Below are 26,660 nucleotides of genomic sequence, written 5' to 3'. Positions count from 1 at the left end.
TTTCAATAGCAAGCTTTTCTAATATTAAAAAGTGGTTTTAATATTTAAATATTGAAATTATTATACAGTGTGTATATATGTCTGTGTGTGTGTGTGTATATATATATATATATATATATCCAAGAACATACCTGATATACAAAATAAGCTCTACCTGCCAATTCTAAATGTTTTTCCTTGCCAGACTTCTCCCCACAACCACATCCAAAGTGAGATCCAGTTGCTTTCAAAGACTCATGCAATTTCCACCAGACAACAACATATTTGGTTTGCACTCCCATAATCAAGAGTCAAACGAGTCATTTGCACACCGCAGCTCTCTGGCCCCTTTGTTCTTCAAATCAGGTTCTTGCCTTCTCCAGGTCAAAGGCCCCTTAGAGATGCCATTATATAATGAAATAAACTTACTGTTTTCTTTAACACTTTGAGAGCATAAGGCTTCTGGGTCCCCTTCTGCTTGCATCTGTACACAATGGATGTAGCACCCCTTGAGGGGGAAAAAGACAAAAAGAAAATGTTATGCTTTGGACATGAATTAAAGGGGAAAGCTTGAAAATAAGTGTCTCTTGCAATAACCCACATAACTGACAAGTGCTTATTATAAGTTCTATTATAGGACCAGCCCCAGCTGTCAACAGTACTTTTTTTAAAATCACAATTGAATATAGTTTGCTCAGAAAATTCTAGGTTTTCTAGCTTGCTCTTTTCCTTCTGCCTTATTGCTATACAAGTAACATACCTAGGGCTACTGCATTGAGAAGGCTCTGAAATAAATTAGGTCTTCAGATGAATGTTGTTTCTGAAGGAAACCCACCCAATTTCAGAATCCCAGAGCTTGCCTAAAGGTACATGTCTGGAATAAAACAAACCATATGACTTCAGGGAGAGGGTTTAAGTTTAGCACTCTATATAGTCTGCACTTTCACAATGTGGCAAGGGAGCTGGGACATCCCTCCGACTTTTTAATGTGTAGAGGAGATGGTAATATGTAAAGGAGATGGTAAGAAGACACTCAATAACTATTTTCATATATGTACAGGGTTATTAATAAGAAAGCATTAAAAAGCAGGACAACGTGGTCCAAATGCTCCAAACACCACATGAGAAGTAAAAGAGTAAAAGAGAGATAAAAGAGAAATATAGACCAAACAGGCTTACACTTCAACTTCAGAAAGAGAACTTCTAGAAACAGCTTAAGATCAGTAAACTTGTCAGACTTTGAAGATTAGGACAAAGGACCTCTTATAATATACTCAGTCCCATGGTCCTGAAATTCCAAGTGAGCACAAAGAATTATAAAAATAAAACACATTTCCAGCTATCTAAAGGTGACAAATTTTTAACAGAGCCAACAGAAGTCAAAGACTGGTGTGTTGTAAATGCAAATAGTTAAAAATATTAACATTTATTTTTAAAACCTTGGTAAGGTATGACATATACACAAAGTAATAAAGCGTTTAAGAAATAGAATAAATGAAAATAATATAAAATTGATTTCCTTATTTTAAATTGTTTTAAAAGGTAACTAAGGCAAAAATATCAAATTTTTTTAAAGTTAAAAATGCATTGTTTTCTAGCATGTGTAAAAATAAAATGTATGACAACAACAGCACAAATGATGGAAGGAAGAAATTGGGAAATACTGTTGTTAAATCCTTATACTACATGTCTGGTAGTCTAATATTATTTAAATATAGACTGATTAAAGACGCATATTATGTAACCTAGGGCAATGACAAAAATAATTCTTTAACAGAAAAATCAATAATAATTCAATAATGGAGCTAAAATGAAATATTAAAGAATGGATTGCAAAGGAGCAAAATCAAAATAATAGATTTAAAAAATAAAACAGCTAACAATGTGGTGGTTTTTATTCTAATCATATAATTACATTAAATGTAAACCTTATAAACTGCTAATTAAAACTTAAAGAGCAGATTGGATCAAAAAAATCAAGACCAAACTGTATGCTGTGTACAAGAAACTCATTTTAAATATATAGGCATAAATAAAATAAAATAAAATATATAGGCATAAATAAAATAAAATATATAGGCATAAATAAAATAAAATAAATAAAATGATATATTAGGTTGGTGCAAACCTGGCAAAAGAGATACTACACAAACCCACCATAAGAAAGCTTATTAATATCTGACTAAGTAAATTTTAGCAAAAGGATAAAGGGGGACATTAATTATGAAGGGGTCAACTATGCAAAACAAAATAAATATAAATATGTGTACACCTAACAACAGGGTTTCAAAATACATGAAAGAAAATCTTATAAAACTGAAAGGAGAAATAAAAAAATCCATAAATACACTTGGAAACTTCAATACACTGTCTCAGCACTTGATAGGAAAAACAGACAAACTCTCATCAAGGATTACAGAACAACAGAACAGCCCTACCAACTAAATTATACTAAGTGACATTTAGGAAAAAAACTCTACACCTAAACATCAGAATACATATTCTCTTCAAAGTTGTAGGACTCACACACTTCATTTACAGTCTTACTATAAAACTACAGTAATCTAGAGAGTGGTATTGAAGAAAGAATAGACATGAATACAAATGAAATGTCTTTTGCATGTGTTTTATATAGGTAGATAAAGTTGCAAATGAAATAAAGAACAGTTGTCATATTTGAGATAAGGCATTGGATTAGGGTAGAGGTGAAGGAAAATAATAAAGTGATTAAGAACACAGCTCAACAATTACTAGCTACATGACCACATGCAAGTTACATGACCTCTTTGTGCCCTCAGTGTTCCCATCTGTAAAATGGAAAAAATAACATTACCTATCTCATGAATTGTTGTAGAGCAAATGTGTTAATCTATTTAAAGCATTTGAGTGATGTTCGGCACAGTAAGGCCTATAAAAGCATTTACTCTAATCATTATATACTTCTATATTTTTATAATTTTTACAATAAAATACTCATATTCTTCATGTAATTCCTTGTGTATTCCTACTGTAATTTTATTTTTATTTTTACTTTTTTTAAAAAAAGGATACAGAAATAGTCCTACACATATATGACAGATTAGTTTCTGACAAAGGTAAAAAGGCAATTTGGTGACAAAAAAAGATAGCTTTTCTAAAAACTAGTGCTTGAATGACCAGATATCCATATGCAAAAAGATAAAAACAAAATGTATCCATACCTCACATCTTATATTTAAAAAATTACTCAAAATGGATCACAGAGAGAAATGCAAAACCAGGAACTATAAAATTTCTTTTAAAAAACAGAAAAAAAAGGATTGTGATCTTTAGTTAGGCAATGATTTCTTAGATACAAAACCAAAAATACAATAAATGAAAGAACAAGTAAATAAACTGAACTTCACTTAAGAGTGTCTGCTTTTTGAAAATGTGGGAGAAAATATTTATGAATCACATATCTTAAAAGGACTTCTATCTGGAATATATAAAGAACTCTCAAAACTCGATAAGAAAATAACACATTAAAAATGGGCAAAATATCGGAACACATACAACCGATAGTACAGAAATGTAAAGGGTCTTAAGAGACTAGAATGAACAAATGAATACATCAACAAATCGGATGACCTAGAAAAAATGAATAAATTCCTAGATACATACAACCTACCAAGACTGAATAATGAAGAAATAGAAAATCTGAACAGACCAATAATGAGTAAAAAGATTGAAATCGTAATAGTTTCCCATCAAAAAAAGAAAAGAAAAGAAAAAAAAGAAGGCTGGCCCTAAAGGCTTCACTGCTGAATTTTACCAAACATTTAAAAACCTAATACCAATCCTTCTCAAACTCTTTCAAAAACTGAAGAGGAGGGAATACTTTCAAATAAATTTTATGAGGCCACCATTACCCTGATATCAAAGCAAGACAAGACCACTATAAGAAAAGAAAATATCCTTGATGAACATAGATACAAAAATCCTCAACAAAATACTAGCAAACTGAATTCAACAGCACATTGAAAGGCTTATTCACCATGGTCAAATGATATTTATCCTTGCGATGCAAAAGTAAACATATTCAAATCATTAATTGTGATATACCACACTAACGAAACGAAAGGCAAATCATATGATCATCTCAATAGATGTAGAAAAAGCATTTGACAAAATTTAACATCTATTAATGATAAAAATCTCTCAAAAAGTACATATAGAAAGAATGTATCTCAATATAATAAAGGCCATATATGACAATTCCACAGCTAATATGCTCAATGGTAAAAAGTTGAAAGCTGTTCCTCCAAAATCATGAACAAAACATGGATTCTCACTCTCAATAGAAACCCTAGCCAGAGCAATTAGGCAAGGCAAAGAAATAAAAGGAATCTGAATCAAAAAGGAGTAAGTTAAACTGTCCCTATTTTCAGGTGATATGATTATATACACAAAAACCCTTGAAAACTTCACCAAAATATAGTTAGAAATAATAAATGAATTCAGTAAATTTGCAGGATACAAAATCAACATTAAAAAATCAGCTGAGTTTCTATTTACAGATAACAAGCTGTCCAAAAAAGAAATCAAGAAAATAATTCCATTTACAATAGATGGAGATATAAAATACTTAGAAATAAATTTAAACAAAGAAGTGAAAGATCTGTATACTGAAAACTATAAACATTCGTAAAAGAAATTGAAGAAGACACAAATAAATGAAAAGTTATCCTGTGTTCATGAATTGAAAGAATCAATATTGTTAAAATGTCCATATTACCCAATCTACAGATTCAATATAATCCCTATCAAAATTCCAATAACATTGTTCGCACAAATTAAAAAAATTCCAAAATTCCTGTGGAATCACAAACGACCCCAAACAGTCAAGGTAATCTTGAGCAAAAAGAACAAAGATAGAAACTTCGCACTACCTGATTTCAAAATCTACAAAGCTATAGTAATCAAAATGGCATGGTACTGGCATAAAAATAAACACATAGAGCAATGGAACAAATAGAGATCCCTGAAATAAATCCACACATTTATGGCCAATTGGTTTTTGACAAAGATGCCAAGAACACGTAAAGTGGAAGGAATATTTTCATCAATAAATGGTGCTAGGACATCAACATGCAAAAGAATGAAATAAGACGCTTATCTCACACTATTTACAAAAATCAACTCAAAATGAAGTAAATACAAATATAATACCTGAAATTGTAAAACTACTACACAAAAACATAGGAAGAAAGCGCTATAACACTGGTCTGGGAAATAATTTTTTGGATATGACCTCAAAGGCACAATTAACAAAAGCAAAAATAGATAACTGAAATTATATCAAACTAAAAAGCTCCTGCACAGCCAAGGAGACAATCAACAGAATAAAGAGACAACCTACAGAATGGGAGAAAATATGTTTAAACCATACATCTGATAAGGGGTCAATATCCAAAATATATAAGGAACTCAAACACCTCAATAGTAAGAAACTAAATAACTCTATTAAAACATGGGCAAAGCATATGGCTTAAAGCAATCTTAGAGTCAATACTATTCCTATCAAACTACTGACATCATTTTTCACAGAATTACAAAATAACTATTCTAAAATTCATATGCATTCAAAAAAGAGCCTGAATAGCCAAAGTAAAAAGAACAAAGCCAGAGGCATCACATTACTGGACTTCAAAATATGCTACAAGGATACAGTAACCAAAACAGCATAGTACTGGTATAAAAACAGACACAATATACCAATGGAACAGAATATAGAACCCAGAAATAAAGCCACACACCTACAGCCATCAGATCTTCAACAAATTCGACAAAAGCAAGCAATGGGAAAAGTTCTACTTATTCAATAAATGGTACTAGAATAGCTGGCTAGCTATATGGAGAAGAATGAAACTAGACCCTCACTATATAGTGATATACAAAAGTTAACTCAAAATGGATTAAAGATTTAGATGTAAGACCTCAAGCTATAAGAATCCTAGAAGACAATCAAGGAACCATCTTTCTGGACACTGGCCTTGGCAAAGAATATTTGCCTATGTCCTCAAAAGAAGTTGCAACAAAAACAAAAATTGACAAATGGGACCTAATTAAACTAAAGAGTTTCTGCACAGCAAAATGAAGTATCTAAAGTATCAACAGAGTTAACAGACAACCTACAACCACCAGAGGCTTGGAGTGGAGAGATTGGGGAGATATGATGTTAGTCAAAGGATACAAATGTTTAATTACCAGGAGGAACAAATTCAAGAGCTCTTGATAATATAGTTAATAATAATATATTGTATACTTGAAAATTACTGAGTAGTTCTTAAGTATTTACACCATTAAAAATGAGGTAATTCATATGTTAATTAGCTTGATTTAGTCGTTCCACAATGTATACATATTTTAGAACATCATATTTACACTATAAAAATATATAATTGTTATTTCCAATGAAAAATGATTCGACCATATACTTCACCAAAGAAAATGTATGGCTGGCAAATAAGAACATGGAAAGATCCTCAGCATCATTAGTCATTAGGGAAATGGAAACTAAAATTACATGAAGATGCAACTACACACTGTGAAAGTTGGTTACACAAACTGGATTATCCTTTTCATACCCAACTAAAACAGTCTAGAGGCAGCAGGGCAAGGTATTTGGGACACATAACATTGCTCCAAAAACGTAATTCTTTACAAGTCTGGCTGCTGAAACTGCCTGTTGTAACTAGAGACCAGTCTTCTTTGTAACTACTACAACTTTAGTACTAATGTGGCCCACTGCTGTCACTCACTGATCAGAGCTTACCAGTTCCCCAGAACCTTACTAATGCCAATGACCTTTCTCAAAAAGCAATATATAACATTTCTCCTTTTTATACAACCTCCAACCTCTTTGTTGTTCTTCTGACATATTGAAGACCACCTAGTCTGAATGTATGCCCCAAACTGCAATTCTTTCTTCTCAAATAAAACATTAAATTTAGAGATTTGTCTCTATATTTTTATTGTGACTTCAACAACACTTATTTGAATGACCTAAAAAATAAAAATAAAAAAGGCTGGCAAGGATGCAAAGCAATTGAAACTCTTACACATCACTGGTAAGAATACAAAATGGTACAGCCACTTTCAAAACCAGCTTGACAATGTTTTATAAAGTTAAGCGTATCATATGACTTATGTATGTCACTTCTAGGTATTTACTCAAGTAAGATCAAAACAATGTTCACTCATAAACTTGAACCTGAATTTTCACAGCAGCTTTATGAGTAATCACCAAAAGCTAGAAACAATTTCAATATTCCTCAACTGCGAAGTGGATTAACAATTTGTGATACATCCATATGGTGAAATTCTACCTAGAAATAAAAAAGGAATTAATGAGGGTACACAAAACAACTTGGTTGAATCTCATTTATAATATTCTCACAGGTTGGAGAGGGATTGACTACAAAGTAGTAGAGGGGAATTTTTTTCACGATAGAACTATTTTATATCTTGACTGTTACGGTGTTTACACAACTATATACGATTGTCAAAACAAGTAAAACTGCAATAAAATAGGTGAAATTTACTGTATAGAAATTATGGTTCAATGAAAATACAGTAAAAAAAACTTTCTAAAAGAACTATATTTAAAAATATTAAAAACCACATCACCAAAATGTAGCTTATAGCATTCAACCCATTCTATGTTCATTTAACAGTAATTGGTGAAATTTTAAAAAAAGAAAAAATATGAGAAAGATTTTCAAACAGAAGAAAACTAAAAATCTAATTTTCATTCTTATGGAAAATAAAATCAAAAAATTAATATTACTCAAAAATTCACATAAAAGAATATTAAATGGCATCCATTTCTTAATTTCCTCATCACATTCAATTAACCTATCAATAATTTCTATACATAAATCATTGTCATAGCAAAGCTTTTTAAGAAACAATGAACAAATATTTTGACTGATCAACTTCAGGAAACAAGTATACTAGAAACAAGTTTTTAAAGGCAAGAAAGAGTAAGCTAAAAGAAGAAAACAGCCTAAACATATGTGGAAATAACAATTCAACAGTTTCTCAAAAACATAACCTATATTATTAATTGAAATTAAATAGTTGACTTAAGTATGTAAATGTAATCTTAGAAAGCAATCACATTTTCAGTATGTTCATATAAAAATAAAAACTATTTTGCCATAAAACATATTAACAGTTAACTTTTAATACAGAAAGAACATCTTGTACAGTGTTGCATGTTCATTTCAAAATAGAATAAAGAGAGAACCGCCACAAAACTGCTTGAGATTCAAAAGAAGCAAGGAGATTATAGATTAGAGGATATTATATTTATGGAGTCATTCAACTGAAAAAAATAAAAATAAAGCTTTACTGTTCATGTCTATCCATTTATAACATATTCTTTAGCAAAAAGACCAAAGAATTACAGAAATTTTTCCAGTTATAATTTTTTCTGCCATGCATGAATTTGATGAGAAATAAAACTTATACTCTGAGCCTGATTTCTACTGCTTTCTTTTACATTAGTTTTCTTTAACAGGAATTCTACAAAAATTATTTTTGAGCTCTAGTTTTGTCTAATATGGTTAGTTGTTTATTTAAGAAAATTTTAAAAGCAAAAAGTTAAAAACATAGACCACCATATTTTTCATTACACAAAGAGAGACCTGTCAAACCTGTTTGTAAAATCACATGCAGTATTTGTACATTATAACTGCAATACTATGTATAAACTATAATATGTGTACAAATATACAAAATATATACAAATACAAAATATATATTATATCCCCACACATTGTTCTGTAAAGCTATTAAGATAGCTGGCACCGTGTGCCGAACTTATGGATGTGGGTGTGTGGGGGGAGCTCCAGAAATAATATTTATTTTCCTGAGTATGTTTCAAGTATAAAGCCCATTGCTACCACATTTAGGACTACGTAGTATAGAAAGGGGTTCTTCATCTATCAGTTGACCTTAACATGCTCCTCACACCTAATTCATATGGAATAACTATTTCCTTTCTTTTTCTCCCATAACCTCACCATTTTTTCTTCCTCTCTTCTTTCTTGCTTTAAAGAAAGACAAATTGGTTTAATTTTATTTTTTCCTCCAAAAAACAACACAGGAGTGTTGACATAACTGTTCACCCACTAGCTGAGAAATAGATACCCAAATGAATTCAAAGGGCCAAGTACAGATCAAATCCGATTCAAAATGGAATTATGAAGACTGGGTTCACATTAATATTTTTAGGAATGAAGATGAGATTGCACAAAGTTCAGACAATTTAGCATCAGGGGCATTATCCTATTAAGGGAGGTTATAAATCAGAAATTGTCTCTTCTATAAGAGGACATAGTGGGATGTTTGTGATTATTTGAGGGAAGCATTAAAGTGTGATTTCCCTTGCCAACAAGTCTACAATGTGCTCTTTGCAAATGCAAGCGAACTTCAGATATGGAATCTCTTATCACATAGAAGTCTGGAAGTACTGCTGACTACTCTGTTTCTCGGCTTCAGCTGGATCTCTGCAATGATATGCTTCATGGCAATGTAAAAGTGACTTTGCTGAGTTTATTAGGTCATGTAAGCTATTAAAGAGTTTCATTTTTTTTTTTAATGGGAGGTGTCTTGAGATGAAACCAAAAAATCTTGTTATCTTTTTCTAATGTTGAAGATGCTTGGTTATAAAATGTAGTTATGTCAAAATATTAATCATTTTTTAACATTTCAATAGATTTAATTTTATTCTTTTGTTTTTTGCATTTGATTTTTAAAGTTTTTGTTTTCAGTTTATGTGCCCACTGGAAAGATCCTCTTAATGCTCACTAGGAAAAAGGTTTGAAAGCAAAGCTGTGATTTAAAAGAAGTGTCAATCATAGGTTGAAAATATAATGTGTGCAACTCTACATATCATCATATTTCTCTTACATGATTGGCTTGCTATTATTTAATAAGCTCTTCTTTTCACTGACTTTTAGGTTACATGAATTATTAAAGAAAACTGGTTATATCCTCAAAATTGATTCTTCTTAGTGGTGAAAGTGTGTCATATTAAAGAGCAGGAACCTAAAAAAGTCAAAATCTGCAAGCATTTAATATCAGCATACATCTTGGCCCATTCTTGGGACAGCTTTTCATTGTTTCAGTCTCTATCTCTGTCAGCCTGCAACTCATCAATGCTCTTCAACACTAGAATGCTTCAGGATGTTCTTTGGTCACCAAGAGGGAAAAAAATCTGAACCTTAAAATCAACAAAGAACAGGAGGAAACCTACTTAATTGATTTAATTAGTGATTTGACATTTTCAATCTACAACATGAAGAATGGCTAACCTTTAGAATTTAAAAGTTGCCATTTAGATCTGGAGGTTTCCCAAATCAGTTAAATATTACACTCCTAAAACAAATCTCAAGTATATCATGTCAAGGAATGATACTAAACTCCAGATGTTAAGAAAAGGCCAAGCCCAAGGTTTTGATAAGCTTGGCATCAGTCTGTCCATAACTGCACTCTTTCTTATCGAGTTCATTTACTTGCTTAATCCTGCAGAGAGCAAGGGTAAGTACCTCACTTCAGTCTTCTCATGTCCTCCTACTTGATGCCTTACATCCACTCTTCTGGCTGTCTCCCAGATAGAGCCCTCATTTGTTGTTTCAGCCTCATGTCAGCTTATTCTACAGTCACTGTCTTACAGGTATCATTCCTGACCTATACACCCTTTTTCAAGACCTTACATTGGCAACTATTAACTCTTCAACTCTGATCAACTCAAACTATGAATTTTTATATTCTCTACTTTGTGGCTCCAGTTTCTCAAAACCTTGCTTTCCTGCTAAACCATTTCCTTAAGTTGTTGTCTAACAGCACCCAGTTGTGACTTTGGCCCTAGTGCTTGGATCTCCATAAGCATTGGCTTAAATATGGCTCCTCTTATTTCAGACATTTAATAAAACTCCTGCCTTAAGATAAAGTAAAAGCTTAAGCAGCTCTGGAATCCAAATCCTGAATTTTAGCTATGACAAGGTAAAGCAAAAACAGCCTCAAATTATCAGATAGCTTAAGTATTGGTTCTCAATCACAAAGTGATACAGCAATAACAATAAAACTATGGAATAAAGGGTCTTAATAACTCTTACCAGTTTTCTTTTCTTCAAAATATTTTATGCATTATATTGTTAGCTATTAGGATCAACTAATCAAACATCTTGTGAAAAGTTTATTTTCCTTATTTTCTGTGAGTGGGTGTGTGCACATGCATGCAGCACACAGAACTGAATTTTTGATCAACCATTTAATGTTGTAATACATGAATGAAGACAGCTATTGTTCTTTTTTCAACTTTTATCCTCCATTCCCAGTCCTGTTTACCATCTACTATGTTTAATGTGTATCTACACAATTCCATCTCCATACCTTCAATTATGCTTATTAATATTAATAAGCAATATATACCACTGTTTCTATACACTATTTAGATTTTATAGAAGTGTTACTATACCATATATCTTAGTCCTCAATTGGCATTTTTTCACTGAACATGATGTTCTTGAGATCTAGTATTGCTGATTAACATAGTTCTTAGTAAGTCCTCTTAATTGCTGCCACTCAACAAATATACCACATTTTATTTGTTCAGTATGACTTCAATGGACACTTCGGTTTTTAACTACTTCAAGCCAAAATTTAATGAATCTTCTTTCCTCTAAGTTTTTCCACAATGTAGTTATAATTTTCTAATGAGCCTGCAATTTTTCCTGCTGTCTATGGGAAATCTTTTTAATCGGGAAGTAAAAGCACCAATGTTGTAATCCCTGAAGTCAGGCATACCACCAAAATGCACTAGACCAGCAGCTCACAGAAATCTCACCCTACATCTTTATGCTTGCATTCTCAAATAGAATCAAGGATACCATGTAATTAATTTTGAAGTACTAGAAAAGTTATTTCATTGTAGGGAGCACTGTCCTCAAGGCTGAGGTTAAGAATTGTAAGAAAATGATGCTTAAATTGCCTGGGTGTGAGCAATATTTAGTCATATATTTAAAAGCAGCAGAAATCACTGATCATTTTTAAAATCGAGTTAAATTTCATTAAATGAAAATTTATTAGGCACTGTGCTAGGCACTTTATGGGATTATAAGGATGGTTCTGGCCCCTAATGAACTTAAAACATAATATGAAAATAAGAAAAAAACCTATAAATAAATATATAATTTTCTAAGTAGGTTAAATACTAAGATCAAAACCATGGAACTCTGGGTAGCACAAATTTATAATTTATTGTCAAGCCTGTATGTTTTTGAGATTAGGATTAATTGATTATGTCAAAACCATATACATAAATCAGGACTATCCTTGGCAAACAGAGATCTGTAGTCCCCCTACTATTGGGGACTAAAAAGGAGGGAGAAAACTGGGGAGCCCTCTTGTAGGAGGGCGAATTTAAGTGGGTCTTCAAGGTGGATAGGGACTAACAAAGGCAAAAGAATAGACTGGCAGGTGTTCCACAGAAATGATCTTACTCAAGCCTCAATGTTCAACTTCTGGAAAAACTGTCAAATAGTTTTTCAATGTGGTTGTATCATTTTCATTCCCACAAGCAGGGTATGAGAGTTCTAGTTGCTCCACATCTTCATCACATTTGGAAATGTCAATTATTTTAGTTTTTGCTATTTTAGTGGGTATGAGGTGATGTCCTATTGTGGTTTTAATTTACATTTCCATGAATAATGATGTTGAGTACTTTTGCAGGGACTTATATGTAATTCATTCATCTTCTTTTGTGAAGCATTTTGGTCTTTTGCCCATTTAAAAAAATATGACTTTGTTTTTATTATTTTTACGAGTTTTTAAAAAATTCCAGACACAAGATTATTTGTTATAAATGTGAATTGTAAAATTTCTCCCAGTCAATAGTTTGCTTTGTTATTGTTCTTAATGGTGTCTTTTGATCATCATAATCTTTAAATTTTTAGATCTAAATTTAACAGTTCTTTTATAGTGAGTGCTTTTTGTGTTCTAAGAAATCACTGCTCATCCTAAAGTCATAAAGATATTATCCTAGTTTTCTTCTAGTAGTTTTCTAGTTTTAACTTTTATGTTTATGTATATGACATATCTTGAATTATTTTTTGTTTGTGGTATAAGGCATGTATCAAGGTATATTTTTTCCACATATTTATGTAGTTGTTACAGCACCTTTAATTGAAAAGATTTTCTTTCCCCATTGCACTGCCTCAGTACTTTTGCCAAAAATCCACTGACTATTGATCTATGGATCTGTGTCTGGACTCTATTCTTTCTATTGTTATGCCAATGCCTCACTACTCTGATTTCTGTAGTTTTACAGTACAGTTATCTATGGGGGATTGGTGTTCCCAGATCCACCGTTGACACCAAACTCCATGGATGCCCAAATCCCTTACATAAAATGGTATAGTATTTCCATATAATCTATGCACATTCCCCTTTATACTTTAAATCATCTCTAGATTACTTGTAATTTGGGGTATTCTGGTTATTTTACTTTTCCTTGTAACATTTAGAATCAACTCATTGATGTTTACCAAAAACAACAACAACAACAACAACAAAACAGAAAAACAAAGATCCTACTAGGATTTTCATTAGGATGGTATTGAATCTATAGATCAATTTGGAGAAAACTGACATCTTAATATTGAGTCCTCCAATCCATTTACATTGTATATCACTCCATTTAGGTTTCCTCTGATTTCTCAGCAATATTTTGAAGTTTTCCTAGTAAATGTCTTTTATGTCTTTTGTTAAAGTTACTGTTCATTGCTTTTTATTTCCTGATGTAATTGTAATAATATTTTAGAATTTTCTTTTATGGGTGTTTGCTTCTAATATATATATAAATACAATTTATTTTTGTATGGTGACATTTATCTTACAACCTTGCCAAATTAACTTATTAGTCTACTAGAGTTTTTTATTTGTTTGGTTTTTTTTGGGGGGGGGTAGAATCGTGAGGATTTCTACCAAAAAAATAGCTTTTATCTGAATAAATAGTTTTGCTTCATATTTTGCCTTTTTCTTGTCCAACTGCACTAGCTTGGACCTCAAATATAATATTCTATTTAAGAGTGGGAGCAGATATCCTTGCCTTATTCCTGATCTTAAGGTAAAAGCACTCAGTTTTTCATCACTAAAAATGACATTAGCTATAGTTTTTTCATAGATGTGGTTTGCCAAATTAAGAAAGTTCCCTTTCTTTCTTACTTTGCTGAGAGGTTTATTTTTCTTTTTTAATTATGAATGGACAGTGAATGTTGTCAAATACTTAATCTACCTTTATTGAGATGACTGTATGGTTTTTTCTCATTAATATCTAAATGTGGCTACTTCCACTAATCAAGTAGCTAATGTTAAGCTCACCTTATCCTTGGGATAATCCCCACTTGCTGATGATGTATTATTTATATTTCTGGGTTCTATTTGCTAATAATTATAAAAGGACTTTTACACCCATGAAAAAATAAAACCATGAGGGACAAATCTATAATTTTATTTTCTCTTAAATATTTATAAAATAATGTGGTATTAGTGTTATGCTGTTCTCATAAAAAAATCGGACTTTTTTTTAAAATTTTCTGCAAAAGTCTGTGCAATATTGGCACTATTTACTTCTTAAGGCTTTTGTAGAATTCACCAGTGAAAATATCTGGGCTCTGGAGTCTTCTTTTGAGGAAGACTTTTAATAGAAAATATATTTACTTAACAGATGTAAGGTTATTTCTATTTTTATTTCTTATGTCACTTTTGGAAGGTTGAATCATTTTAGAAAATTTTTCATTTAATTTGTTGAATGTATCAGCCCAAAATTGTTATTTGTTCATAATATCTTTTCAATATCCATAGGGTTTATAGAGATATTCCTTTCTATTCCTAATATTGGACTTTGGTTTTTTTTGCTTGTTTTCTTTACCAGTCTTGGTAGAGGTTTGTAAATTTCATTAATCATGTCAAAGGGCCAACCTTTAGCATTTTAAATTTTTCCCATTATTTGCTTTCAATTTTATTGACTTCTACGTTATCTTTTTCCCTCTTTTCTACTTCCTTTGAAATTGAATTGCATCTCTCTTCTTTTATATCTATTTGGCTTCTTAATGTAGAAATGTAGTTCATTAATTGTAAATCTTTTTTAAAAACACTCAATGCTAAAATTTTCCTTTAAACACTACTTTAGCTGTATCCCACAAATTTTGATATGTTGTATTTGAAATACCATTTAGTTGAAAATATTTACCAGATCTCCTTTAATTATTTTCTTTATCCCATGGCTTTATCCCATGGTTCGCTCATCAGAGTGAACAGGCAATCTACAGAACGGGAGAACATTTTTGCAATCTATCCATCTAACAAAGGTCTAATATACAGAATCTACAAGGAACTTAAACAAATTTACAAGAAAATAAAACAACCCCATCAAAAAGTGGGCAAAGGATATGAATGGATATTTCTCAAAAGAAGACATTTATGTGGCCAAGAAACAGGAAAAAAAGCTCATCATCACCGGTCTTTAGAGAAATGCAAATCAAAACCACAATGAGACACCATCTCATGCCAGTTAGAATGGTAATTATTAAAAAGTCAGGAAAATGGCGATTATAAAAAAGACAGATGCTTGCGAGGCTGTGGAGAAATAGGAACACTTTTACACTGTTGATGAGAGTGTAAATTAGTTCAACCATTGTGGAAGATAGTGTGGCAATTCCTCAAGGATCTAGAACCAGAAATACCATTTGACCCAGCAATCCTATTACTGGGTATTATACCCAAAGGATTATAAATCACTCTGCTATAAAGACACATGCACATGTATGTTTACTGCAGGACTATTTACAATAGCAAAGACTTGGAACCAACCCAAATGCCCATCAATGATAGATTGGGTAAAGAAAATGTGGCATACATACACGCGCACACACACACACACACACACACACACACACACATATATACCACGGAATACAACACAGTAATAAAAAAAGGATGAGTTCATGTCCTTTGCAGGGACACGGATGAAGCTCGAAGCTATCATTCTCAGCAAACTAACACAGGAACAGAAAACCGAACAGCACATGTTCTCATTCATAAGTGGGAGTTGAATGATGAGAACACAAAGACACAGGGAGGGGAACATCAACCACTAGGGCCTGCTCAGGGGTTGGGGGAAGGGAAGGGAGAGCATTAGGCAAATATCTAATGCACACAGGGCTTAAAACCTAGATGACGGGTTGATAGGTGTAGCACACCACCATGGCACATGCATACCTGTGTAACAAACCTGCATGTTCTGCACATGAATCCCAGAACTCAAAGTAAGATAAGAAAAAAAAAAAAACCAACTATAAAGTGGGAAATTTTAGAGATGTGTATTATGTTTCAATACATGATCTATTTTGAAGAACTGCTTATGTGTTCTCAAAAAGGATTATATTTTACAGTTACTTAATATGATGTTCTGTAGTGTCAATTAAGTCAAGGTGATTGGTAATATTCAAATCATGTATATTCTTTATTTTTTGTTCACTCGTTCACGTGTTAAAATCTCTAGCTTTGTGAATCTATTTCTCTCTTCTCCTTCAATTTTTGCCCTATCTGTTACTAGTTGCACATACATTTAGAATTATGACTTTCTGATGTATTAAACTAGTTAAATCATTATGAAATGCCCCTTCATTTCTGGCAATGCATTTTTAATTGAAGTTTGTTTTACATCATACTAAAAATAGCATGAACTATTTTATCATCAGTTAAATACAAAAAACAACTTTCTTATATTTAGAATTTGAATATTTCTTTTAATATCCTTTTATTTTCATTCTATTTGTCTTTATATTTAAAGTGCATCTCCTATAGATAATATTGAAACTTCTTTCAATGTATCAATTTCTGCCTTTGGAGTATTTAGTTCATTTATATTTAATATTATTTGTGATATAAATAGGTTTAAGTTATCCGTATTATTTTAAAAAATGGTTTCATTTGTTCTACTTTCCTGCTATCATTTGGATTATTTTATTATTTTTGAATCTTCTACCTTATCGATTCTCTTGGTCTTTAAGGGATATCTTATTATTTTGTTAGTGGTTGTCCTCAAGATTTTAGCATATATCTTATCTTACTTTTCTCAGTTTACACTGTAAAATATAAACATCTCAAAACAGTAATTCCATTTAACCACCTCCTCTTCCTTTCCTATCTTTTGGACTGTTATTATCCTATATTTTACTGCAGTGACTTGATTTTGCTTTAAATGATCAATTTTCTTAAAAGATACTAAGGGCAGAATAAAAATGTGTCTCTAATATTGCCTATATTCTATTTCCCATGCTCTTCATTGACTTCTATAAATCTGAACTTATATTTAGTGTTATTTTCCCTCAAATTAAAAAGTTTGTTTGGCATTACTTGTGGTTTATGTGCTGACAATAGATTCTCTTGGTTTTCATTTATTTTTAAATGTCTATTTTAGTCTCATTTTGAGACATATTTTAACGAGATATACAATTCTGGGAAGACAGGTTTTTATTTTATTTTTTTCTCTGGAACTTTGAAGGTGTTGTTCCATTGTCTTCTGGTCTCCATTTTTTTTCAAATGGGAAATTAGTCATCATTCATATTCACTGTTCTCTTATATACAGATGCTCCTTGACTTATAATAGGGTCCCAATAAACCCACTGTATATCAAAAATATCATAAGTGGAAAATGCATTTAATGCTGGCAACACAGCCAATGGTCCTCAATTTACAAGTGCCTTGACTTGTGATTTTTTGATTTTACAAGAGTGCAAACATGATACACATTTAGTAGAAATCATCAATTTGCTATGGGATTTTGCTCTGATAAACCCATCATAAAGTAAAAAAAAATCGTAAGTATAGGACTGTCTGTATATCATATCTTTGTTTCACGGTTCCTTTTAAGATTTTCTCCTTATCTTTGGTTTCTGGCTTTTGAGGATATACCTACCTTTCGTTCTCTTTGCGTTTACCATGTTTGTTATTCAAAAAGCTTCTTGAATCTGTAATGTTCTTTATCAACTTTGGAAAATGTTTTCCTATTATATCTGTAAACATTTATTTCTGCCCATTTATCTCTCCCCACTCCCTCTGAGACATATATTCCATTTATGATAGCCTTCTTGATACTTTCCCACAAGTCGTTAAGACTGTTCCTTTTTACCAACTGGCTTTTCTCCCTATGCTTCAGATTGGATAATTTCTGCTGATTTGTCTTCAAGTTCACTGACAATTTCTTCTGCAGCCCTTAATCCATTCTTAAGCTTACTCATTGTAAATTTCACATAATGTACTTTTCAATTCTAAAATTCCCGTTAGGCTCTTTTACATCGTTTCCATTTCTGTGCTGAAATATTCTCTATGTTTATTTACTATGCCCATATTTTGCTTCACGTTCTTGAATATATTAATAATTACAACAGTTGTTTTATAGTCTTTATCTGCTAATCCCAACATCTGAATTATTTCCAAGTCTATTTTATTGACTCCCCTTACACCCACCCCACCCTGATTCTACGTCACAATTTCTTGCTTCTTTGAATGTCTAGTAATTTCTTAAATTGTGTGATAGACATTTTTAAATGATACACACTAAGGAGTCTGGATTATATTATCTACTTTTAAACAGAGATGACCTTTTTTTTAGTAGCAGGCAGTTACATTGCTGATGAATCCTTTTGATCCTATCAAGTTTGGTTTTATTTATTAGGATAAAACTGTTTGAATTTTGATGTTGATTCTGTGTCATGGTCCTTGCTCTCTAGGACGTGATCCTTCCTATTTAAGTGTGATCGTTTTGAGGTCTCAAACAAATACCCGAGGTGCTCAGCAATGTTTCTACACCCTGGCCTAGCCAGAGATCTAATGTCTTCCAGTTGTACATGCCTGCCTATCCTCAGAGATCTCTGTTACCTCTCAGCTTCTCCACAGTTGTTTCTGCTTCGCCTCAAAAAATCTCATCATTCATTGTCCCAGTTAGAGAATCCAGGTGAATATGGTACTCACCTGTGTTTCCCTTCTCTCAATGATCACAGCCCTTTGTTGCCCATTTCTCAATGCCTGAAAACAACTGTCTTATAACTATAGTCCGGGTTGGTTGTAGAAGAAGGGCAAGTGTAGTACCTTTGATTCTCACAAGCGGAAGTCTTTCCTCACAGTCTTAATTTTTATCACCTTATTGAATTTGATTCAGACATGATTGTTACAGAAGAGAAAATAATATGTTTATTCTTTATGCATTTATTAAGAGTAAATTGCAAATGTTGACAAAATTTGTGACTGAAGGAGATTAACAAATGATACATCTATTTAAGGGCAGAATTAAGAAATTTCCCTTTGGTGTTCCAGGCAGCTTTTTAAACATCAACAGCATCTGTTATTGTTTCTGGAGAAGAAAAGGATTTTGAGGCATGAGATATAATTATATTATGTCAAAACACTGCACTCAAGAATTTTTCCTGTTGAATAGATGATCAGACATATTTTAGGACAAAATAACTACCCATTTTAGATCACAGGCCTTGAGACTACACCCACTGCTGTTTCTAAAGGATTCATGTGGCTGAGAGCTATACCAGATGGCTAATACAGACATGGAAGAGATTTCACATCTCCCAGCTGTGACTTAGGCTTGTCAGTGACATTCAGTAATATTTAGCACTTAATATTAAGAAACTGTATGAATTAAAAGTCACTAAAATTACTCCTTCAACAAGAGGCTAAGCAGAGGCAAGGTTGGTGGCTTATCTAGCACATAGATGTGTTTTGTTTGGCCTGAACAGGGTTTTTTAAAAATGCTGAATGTTTTGCCAACATTTAAAAATTGGGAGATTTCACCAAAATTCAGATTTCCAGCTTCTCTTGAATACAGCAACACTAACTCCTTTTTGTGTCCAGCAGCATTGGTGAGACCTGAGCAGCAACTTTTTTGAGAGCCAGCAGCTTCACACATTTATACCATCTCCCAGCTCCTGTTGACATATACACTTGCCTCCTCTAACCTCATGAACACCCAGGAAGTGGGAGTTCCTGGTAACCAAAGCAGAGAAATGTTGAAAAGCTCACTTCCAGGGGTGTAGGTAGGATTATCAATTATTAGAGCTTATTTCATGTCACCTCTTTACAATTCAGTCTAGTGGTTAGGAGTCCATGATTATTCCATTTCAGAAATCAGACAATGTTGGTATTAGGAAATGACATTATGCTACAATCACTACAAAAGAGAAAAGCTAAAACCAATTTAACTATGACAGCCCATAGTATGGCTGCAGGATGCATCTTGATTGCACAGATGTTAAAATGTGAAAGACCACGCACTTTAGTATCAATTAAAAATGGCAATATTTGCTGGGTGCAGTGGCTCACGCCTGTAATCCCAGCACTTTGGGAGGCCGAGATGGGTGGATCACCTGAAGTCAGGAGTTCGAGACCAGTCTGACCAACATGATGAAACTCCGCCTCTACTAAAAATACAAAAGTAGCTGGGCATGGATGCTTGCCTGTAATCCCAGCTACTTGGGAGACTAAGGCAGGAGAATAACTTGAACCAGGGAGGCAGAGGTTGTAGTGAGCCGAGATCGTGCCATTGCACTCCAGCCTAGGCAATGAGCAAAACTCCATCTCAAAAACAAACAAACAACAAAAAAAGGCAATATTATATATGAATAGTATTACACATTAACACTAAGTTACAAATTAATTTCAGTTTCTATCATTCCTGTTTCTACTCCATAGCCTTTTAAATAGGCTCCAGGCCTCTAGCCTTATTCCCCTTTAGTCTTCCTCCTTTCTACTATTGGAACAATCCTTCTAGAATGGAAATCTGACCATGACCCTCCCCTATGCTCACTATCCCCATGATGATGAGAAAAATCCAGTTTCCTCAACATGTCATGTGAGACCATGTGCCATCTTGCTCATATTTCTTCTGGTCTTATCTACTTTTGTCCTCCCTTTTCTACCTAGCAGTATCAGATTCACTGAGTTGAGTATGCTTCTCTTTTTGTTTACATCACCTCCTCCACTTTTCTGATGAACAAGGTTTTAGGCATTAATGAATTCAACATAATCACCATCTTGTATGGCACACATATCACATTCTTTTTTATTCCATCTTGGACTCATAGGTAGTTAGCTTTTTCCACTCCTATACCTAATATCTCCTTTGTGGTTGATTCGCATACATGCCTATCTAGACCAGAGTTTGCAAACAGCCATCTCATAAGTTGATTCCACCTTTCAGTTATATCTTGCATACAAAATGTTTAAACAAAAATGTTTAGACAGTTTTTTTAACTGGATGTCAATATTAATAATAGGCACATTTTACATTTTAAGAAAATGTAGCACTAGCATTCCTGGATAACCACAATCAGTTAAAGGTGGCAGTAGTTGTCTCATCAAAACTGGACATGCTGTCTACATTGTGTCAGGGATACCAACAGTCTCCATGACTTTTAATATATCTTCTCACTCATTTACAATACAGGCTTGCCTTCTATAAGCATCAGAATTAGCAATTTTCATTATATACTGGGAACTCGTAACATTCACAGAGCATCTTACTGATCTATGTCCCTGGTGCCTAGCACACAGCCTGGAATATGTAACTGAAGCTCAAGAAATGTTTTACAGATTGGAGAAATCTGATATAATAATCACAATAACCCAGCAAAAAGGCGAGGGATATTATGATACACAGCTGATAAAGAAACCACAGTTTGGGAAGTTAATGTCTTGTTCAAAAAGACATAGTTAATAAAGGGAAGAGTTGTTACTGAATGCAAGACTCTGCTCTGTCTCAGGCCTTCTCACTAAGGCAGTCTCTTGTGGAAGTCTATCCAGACAGGTCACAAAAACTTAATACTTTTTCAATTGATAAATTAGTCACTACTACTATTGGAACAATCTTTCTAGAACAGAAATCTGACCCCACCATTACAAAGCATATTGCACATTGCCTTGTATTATAGTAAATTGTGTGCATGTGTCTCTCCAGTGTGACTTGAGGGTGAAGGCCTGTGACAAGCTAGTGTCTTTCATATAGTAGACCAGCAATACTGGCTTGGAGAATTAAAATAAATTGAATGACTAACTCTCTGCTCCTTACCACCTCTATCATAACAATGTCTTAAATCCTATAAGAGAGGAGGAAGAAAAGGGAGGAAGAAAGGAGAGAAGAATATTATTATAAAAGAAAAATAAAAATACAACGAAGAGTCTACTTATACCTACTTACTGTTTTCCATCTTTGTCAACAGTATTTGCCATCATAAGACTGATAAAATTATGTGGTTTCTAATCTATTTAGATTTTAAAGTATTACCTTCATTATCCTCATACTTACTCTGTCGGCTCTGTCGGTTATTTGTATTTGTTTCCAGGAAAACTCTGTCTTTATTAATGCAATTATCTGATTCTTTCATTAAGGCCAGAAGTGACATTAGTGACATTTCATTACAATTTAAGAGACACTCTTAGAATTAGAAGTGGCACTGCTTTTCTGGACAGTGTTGTCTAAGTTGAATTGCCTAGGACTGGTATCAGAGCTTGGTATTTCCAGTTTGTTAGCTTCTCCACCTCCAACCCCACCTTCCACTCCAAAATAATATCTTCTTTCTCTCTCCCCTTAGATAATAAAGTCATTAGGCAATAAAACAACTGTTCCACATGGCTATGTTATGGCAATCAGTCTTTTTTTTTTTTTTTTTTGAGACGGAGTCTTGCTCTGTCGCCCGGGCTGGAGTGCAGTGGCCGGATCTCAGCTCACTGCAAGCTCCGCCTCCCAGGTTTACGCCATTCTCCTGCCTCAGCCTCCCGAGTAGCTGGGACTACAGGCGCCTGCCACCTCGCCCAGCTAGATTTTTGTATTTTTTTTTAGTAGAGACGGGGTTTCACGGTGTTCGCCAGGATGGTCTCGATCTCCTGACCTCCTGATCCACCCGTCTCGGCCTCCCAAAGTGCTGGGATTACAGGCTTGAGCCACCGCGCCCGGCCGGCAATCAGTCTTAAGAGAGTCTTATACTTTATAACAGTATTGAATGAGACTCACTTTACTTATCTCAGAAACAGAAACCATATCTGGGATTTTATTACCTGACAAATTCTGGGGCAGGCACAGTAGTACTGCACAGCCATGTGGATCATAAAGAATTGTGATCCACCTAGCCATACACTTTGCCAACTTTAAATCCAAATATGGAAATTTTGATCACCTTTTTCAGTCTATTACTTAGTAAGCCATTTTGTGTCATAGATAGATAACAGACTTCCTCCTAATGCATTTACTAAATTATGTAATACATTTCCACAAACCAACCATTACGATTTATAACCACTTTCTTGCCATAAATGAAAAGCTGAGGTATAAAGGGATTAAGCAACTTGTGTAAATTAAATCAAGTGTTTCCATTCTCTTTGCATGTAGTACAAATCTGCTTTTCTTTTTTAGCAACCTAACTTTATACAATCTAATAAAAAAATAGCCTTTTAATACTGTTTTCCTTTTTTTAACATATTACTCCACCGGCTTCAGGATTCTGAATGTATTTGAAAACAAAATGTAATATTTGCATTCAGACAATACAGGGCCCATTGTTCAAAAATTACTAATATTTCAACATGGCCACGGCAGAGCATTAAACCAAGTGCAGAGCCCTTTTGAGCATAGGAATCTGTGGGGCTGTACAGGACACATGCCCATGAAGCTGGTCCTGACCACAGACAAATCACTTGGCCTACCTGACCATCAGATTACTCATCTACAAATGAGGGGCATAATCACATATACTTTATCTACCTCATGGATGCATTATAAGGATCACAAAAGTTCAAACTCTTTGTAGGGTCTGAAACATGTTAAAAATATGTTTGTGTTACAATTATTGGCTAATGCACATTATTTATTTAACAAATGCTGTATTATAAAACACTTTCTACAGGCTAAGCTTGAATGAATGAGTATTGCTTATTACCCTAAGAAAACTCAAATTCTTTCTTAAAACATAGGCTTTACCATGATTTTATATCAATTGTGTACTTAGGGAAGTTAACAATATACTCCTTGAAATAAGAGTTTACTGTATAGATCTAACTAGGCGCAAATGGGTGCCTTAAACTAACCTAAACTGCTTTAAATCACTATGTAATGTAACTCTGACATTTGAAATTCATTTTTTAGCACATTCCAGTCTCTGCCTGGCCTGACCTCTAATTTCTGGGAAGAAAGTTTCCACTTGTTTCTTATTAGATGCATTAATATTCAGTCCCTCTTACAGGTATCAGAAGCCTATGGTCTCTTCAATTCTAAGTCCATGTCCTTTATTAATATTATCATTTTTAATGCCTCTTTGGTAGTTTTCCTGCATTTTGTTTTTGGGTCAAAAACAAAGGAGAGAAGCTTGAACCAGCTGGAAATTTCAAGATGAATTCCTATGCGCTCTTGATCCTCAAAATATATTAGGATACAATTACAAAAACAACTCAATTTTTAGTGTAGAGGTCAAACATCTTCACTTCTTGTTCTGGTTTTGTTCTCAACCAGTCTTTGAGAGAACATTTAAATAGTTCTGAAACAGGTTAGAATATTGCTATTCCTATTCTTGAAAATGCAATATTAATTGAAATTATAGATTCCTTGCTCCTGGTGATTTATCAATGCCAGGAAAGCACCGAGACACTATGGATTCCTATCCCTTTTTTCTTGTAATATAACCACAATGTCACCTAAGAAAACTATTTTTTAAAACAAGTGATTTAAACAAATAATGTTTGCTGGTCAAACATGACACTATCTCTACGCCTGTAGAGGAGCCTTCACTGTGCATCTTCATGTTCTTCAAACATCCATTTAAAGCTAAGGCTCCAGTCCTCAGAGTTGCAGGAAGATCAATCACTCAACATCTATCAGAAGCTCAGAGTTAAAAGAAAAAGTCACCTCAGGTGTTCTTGTCTTCAAAGAAAAAAAGAAGGAAAAGAAGGTTACAACTCAAAGTATGTTTGGAAATGTCAGTTTGAGCCTCCTGGGCAAATGTCTGTGGAGTGAGACTAAATGGTTGAGAACAGTAAGTGGGACAGTGGCGATCACAAAGTACCTCAAATGGAAACAGCGAAGGCTGGTCATAGAAAAAGAACTGAGCTGATCCTTTATTTTCCCTAGGGGACTGGCGACATCTCCTGCCCTGTTACTGTGGAGCAGGAATGGCCAAGGGAGGCTGGAGAAAAAGGATTAGAGTATTAGGCCACATGTAAAGGCTTTGATGTGATTAGAAATTATTGGAAAGCCCTTGAGGGAATGTCAATTTCCTCTTTATTATTGGTAATGTTTGCTTAGGGTCATGAAATAATTTGAGTTCTCCGAAAATGCAATCTTTAATGAATAAAATGTAGTGGTCTGTTTTGCTTCCTGCATTAATTAAAAATAGCATCAAATTATTGCCTAGAGAGCCAAACAAAATGATAAACTCTTTTGTGCCCTCTATAACTTCAATCCTAGATTTTCAACCTGCCTCTGAAGAAAACAAAGGATTGTGGCTATAGCATTGCAGCCCTTCGCAGTATCTCAGGTGACAGCTGTCTAGCAGAAGAAGCTGTCACTGCCTGCAGACTTGGAAAAACTGGAAAATGAGCCTTTTCAACAAAACGTGGTAGAATTTGTCTAAATATTGCCAAACAGAAAATCGCTTTTTCCAAGTTAACATTTATTTAGCTCCTCCTACGCACATTGGGGTAAAAGAATTAGAAAGTTTAAGTCTTAGAGGAAAAGAGATTAAGAATGAGGTTTAGGCCGGGCGCGGTCGCTCAAGCCTGTAATCCCAGCACTTTGGGAGGCCGAGACGGGCGGATCACGAGGTCAGGAGATCGAGACCATCCTGGCTAACAAGGTGAAACCCCGTCTCTACTAAAAAATACAAAAAACTAGCCGGGAGAGGTGGTGGGCGCCTGTAGTCCCAGCTACTCGGGAGGCAGAGGCAGGAGAATGGCGTAAACCCGGAAGGCGGAGCTTGCAGTGAGCTGAGATCTGGCCACTGCACTCCAGCCTGGGCGACAGAGCAAGACTCTGTCTCAAAAAAAAAAAAAAAAAAAAGAATGAGGTTTAGAGTTTCTTTACATACAAAAATAATGATGATCATAATCTTCCACAACTAAGATTGTCATGATGATTAAATGAGATATTTTATGTGAAAGGTCCTAGCCCAGTGCCAGGCACATAAATGAAACTAAATGAATTTTAATTTTCTTCTTTATTCTTTTCTTTATCTGATTTCAGAATTCCAGGTGAAAACTAATCTAATCAGGGAGACAAGAAATCATTAATAAATAAGTTTGTCTGTGTTCCGTTCACCAACTACAATGTTAGTATTTCAAATTAATCTGTATGAATCAATATTCATTAAACTGCACTAGGCAAATGGTACAGAAAATTAAAATAGCTCACTATTCTCTCCCTAATCAATTGAAAAGCTAATGCTACTAAAAGTTTCTAATTATCTGTGCAGGCAATGATCTTCCCCACTGAAAAATTTTGAGGAGAAAATAAAACATTTTAATGAACAGCTTTCTTCTTAAAAAGTTCTGCCAAAAGCACATCCAAATGCACATACACTTCAAATAAAGTATG

At 33.6% G+C, this 26,660-nt stretch overlaps 1 protein-coding gene across 3 annotated transcripts in view; it reads right to left on the bottom strand.

Annotated features, from left to right (window-relative positions):
* The window catches only part of CAMK4 (calcium/calmodulin dependent protein kinase IV), a 256,916-nt gene that overhangs the window by 139,491 nt on the left and 90,765 nt on the right, over nt 1-26,660 (bottom strand). For all 3 annotated transcript variants that reach the window (XM_021939590.2, XM_021939591.2, XM_017959764.3), the window contains exon 2: nt 409-487. In XM_021939590.2, coding sequence (XP_021795282.2) covers nt 409-487 — 79 coding nt within the window. The remainder of the gene's footprint in view (nt 1-408; nt 488-26,660) is intronic.

This window comes from Papio anubis, chromosome 5 (assembly GCF_008728515.1).
Source record: "Papio anubis isolate 15944 chromosome 5, Panubis1.0, whole genome shotgun sequence".
Classification (NCBI taxonomy): Eukaryota; Metazoa; Chordata; class Mammalia; order Primates; family Cercopithecidae; genus Papio; species Papio anubis.
The sequence above is the reverse complement of the archived record's forward strand: the minus strand, read 5'-3'. Positions and strand labels throughout refer to the sequence as shown.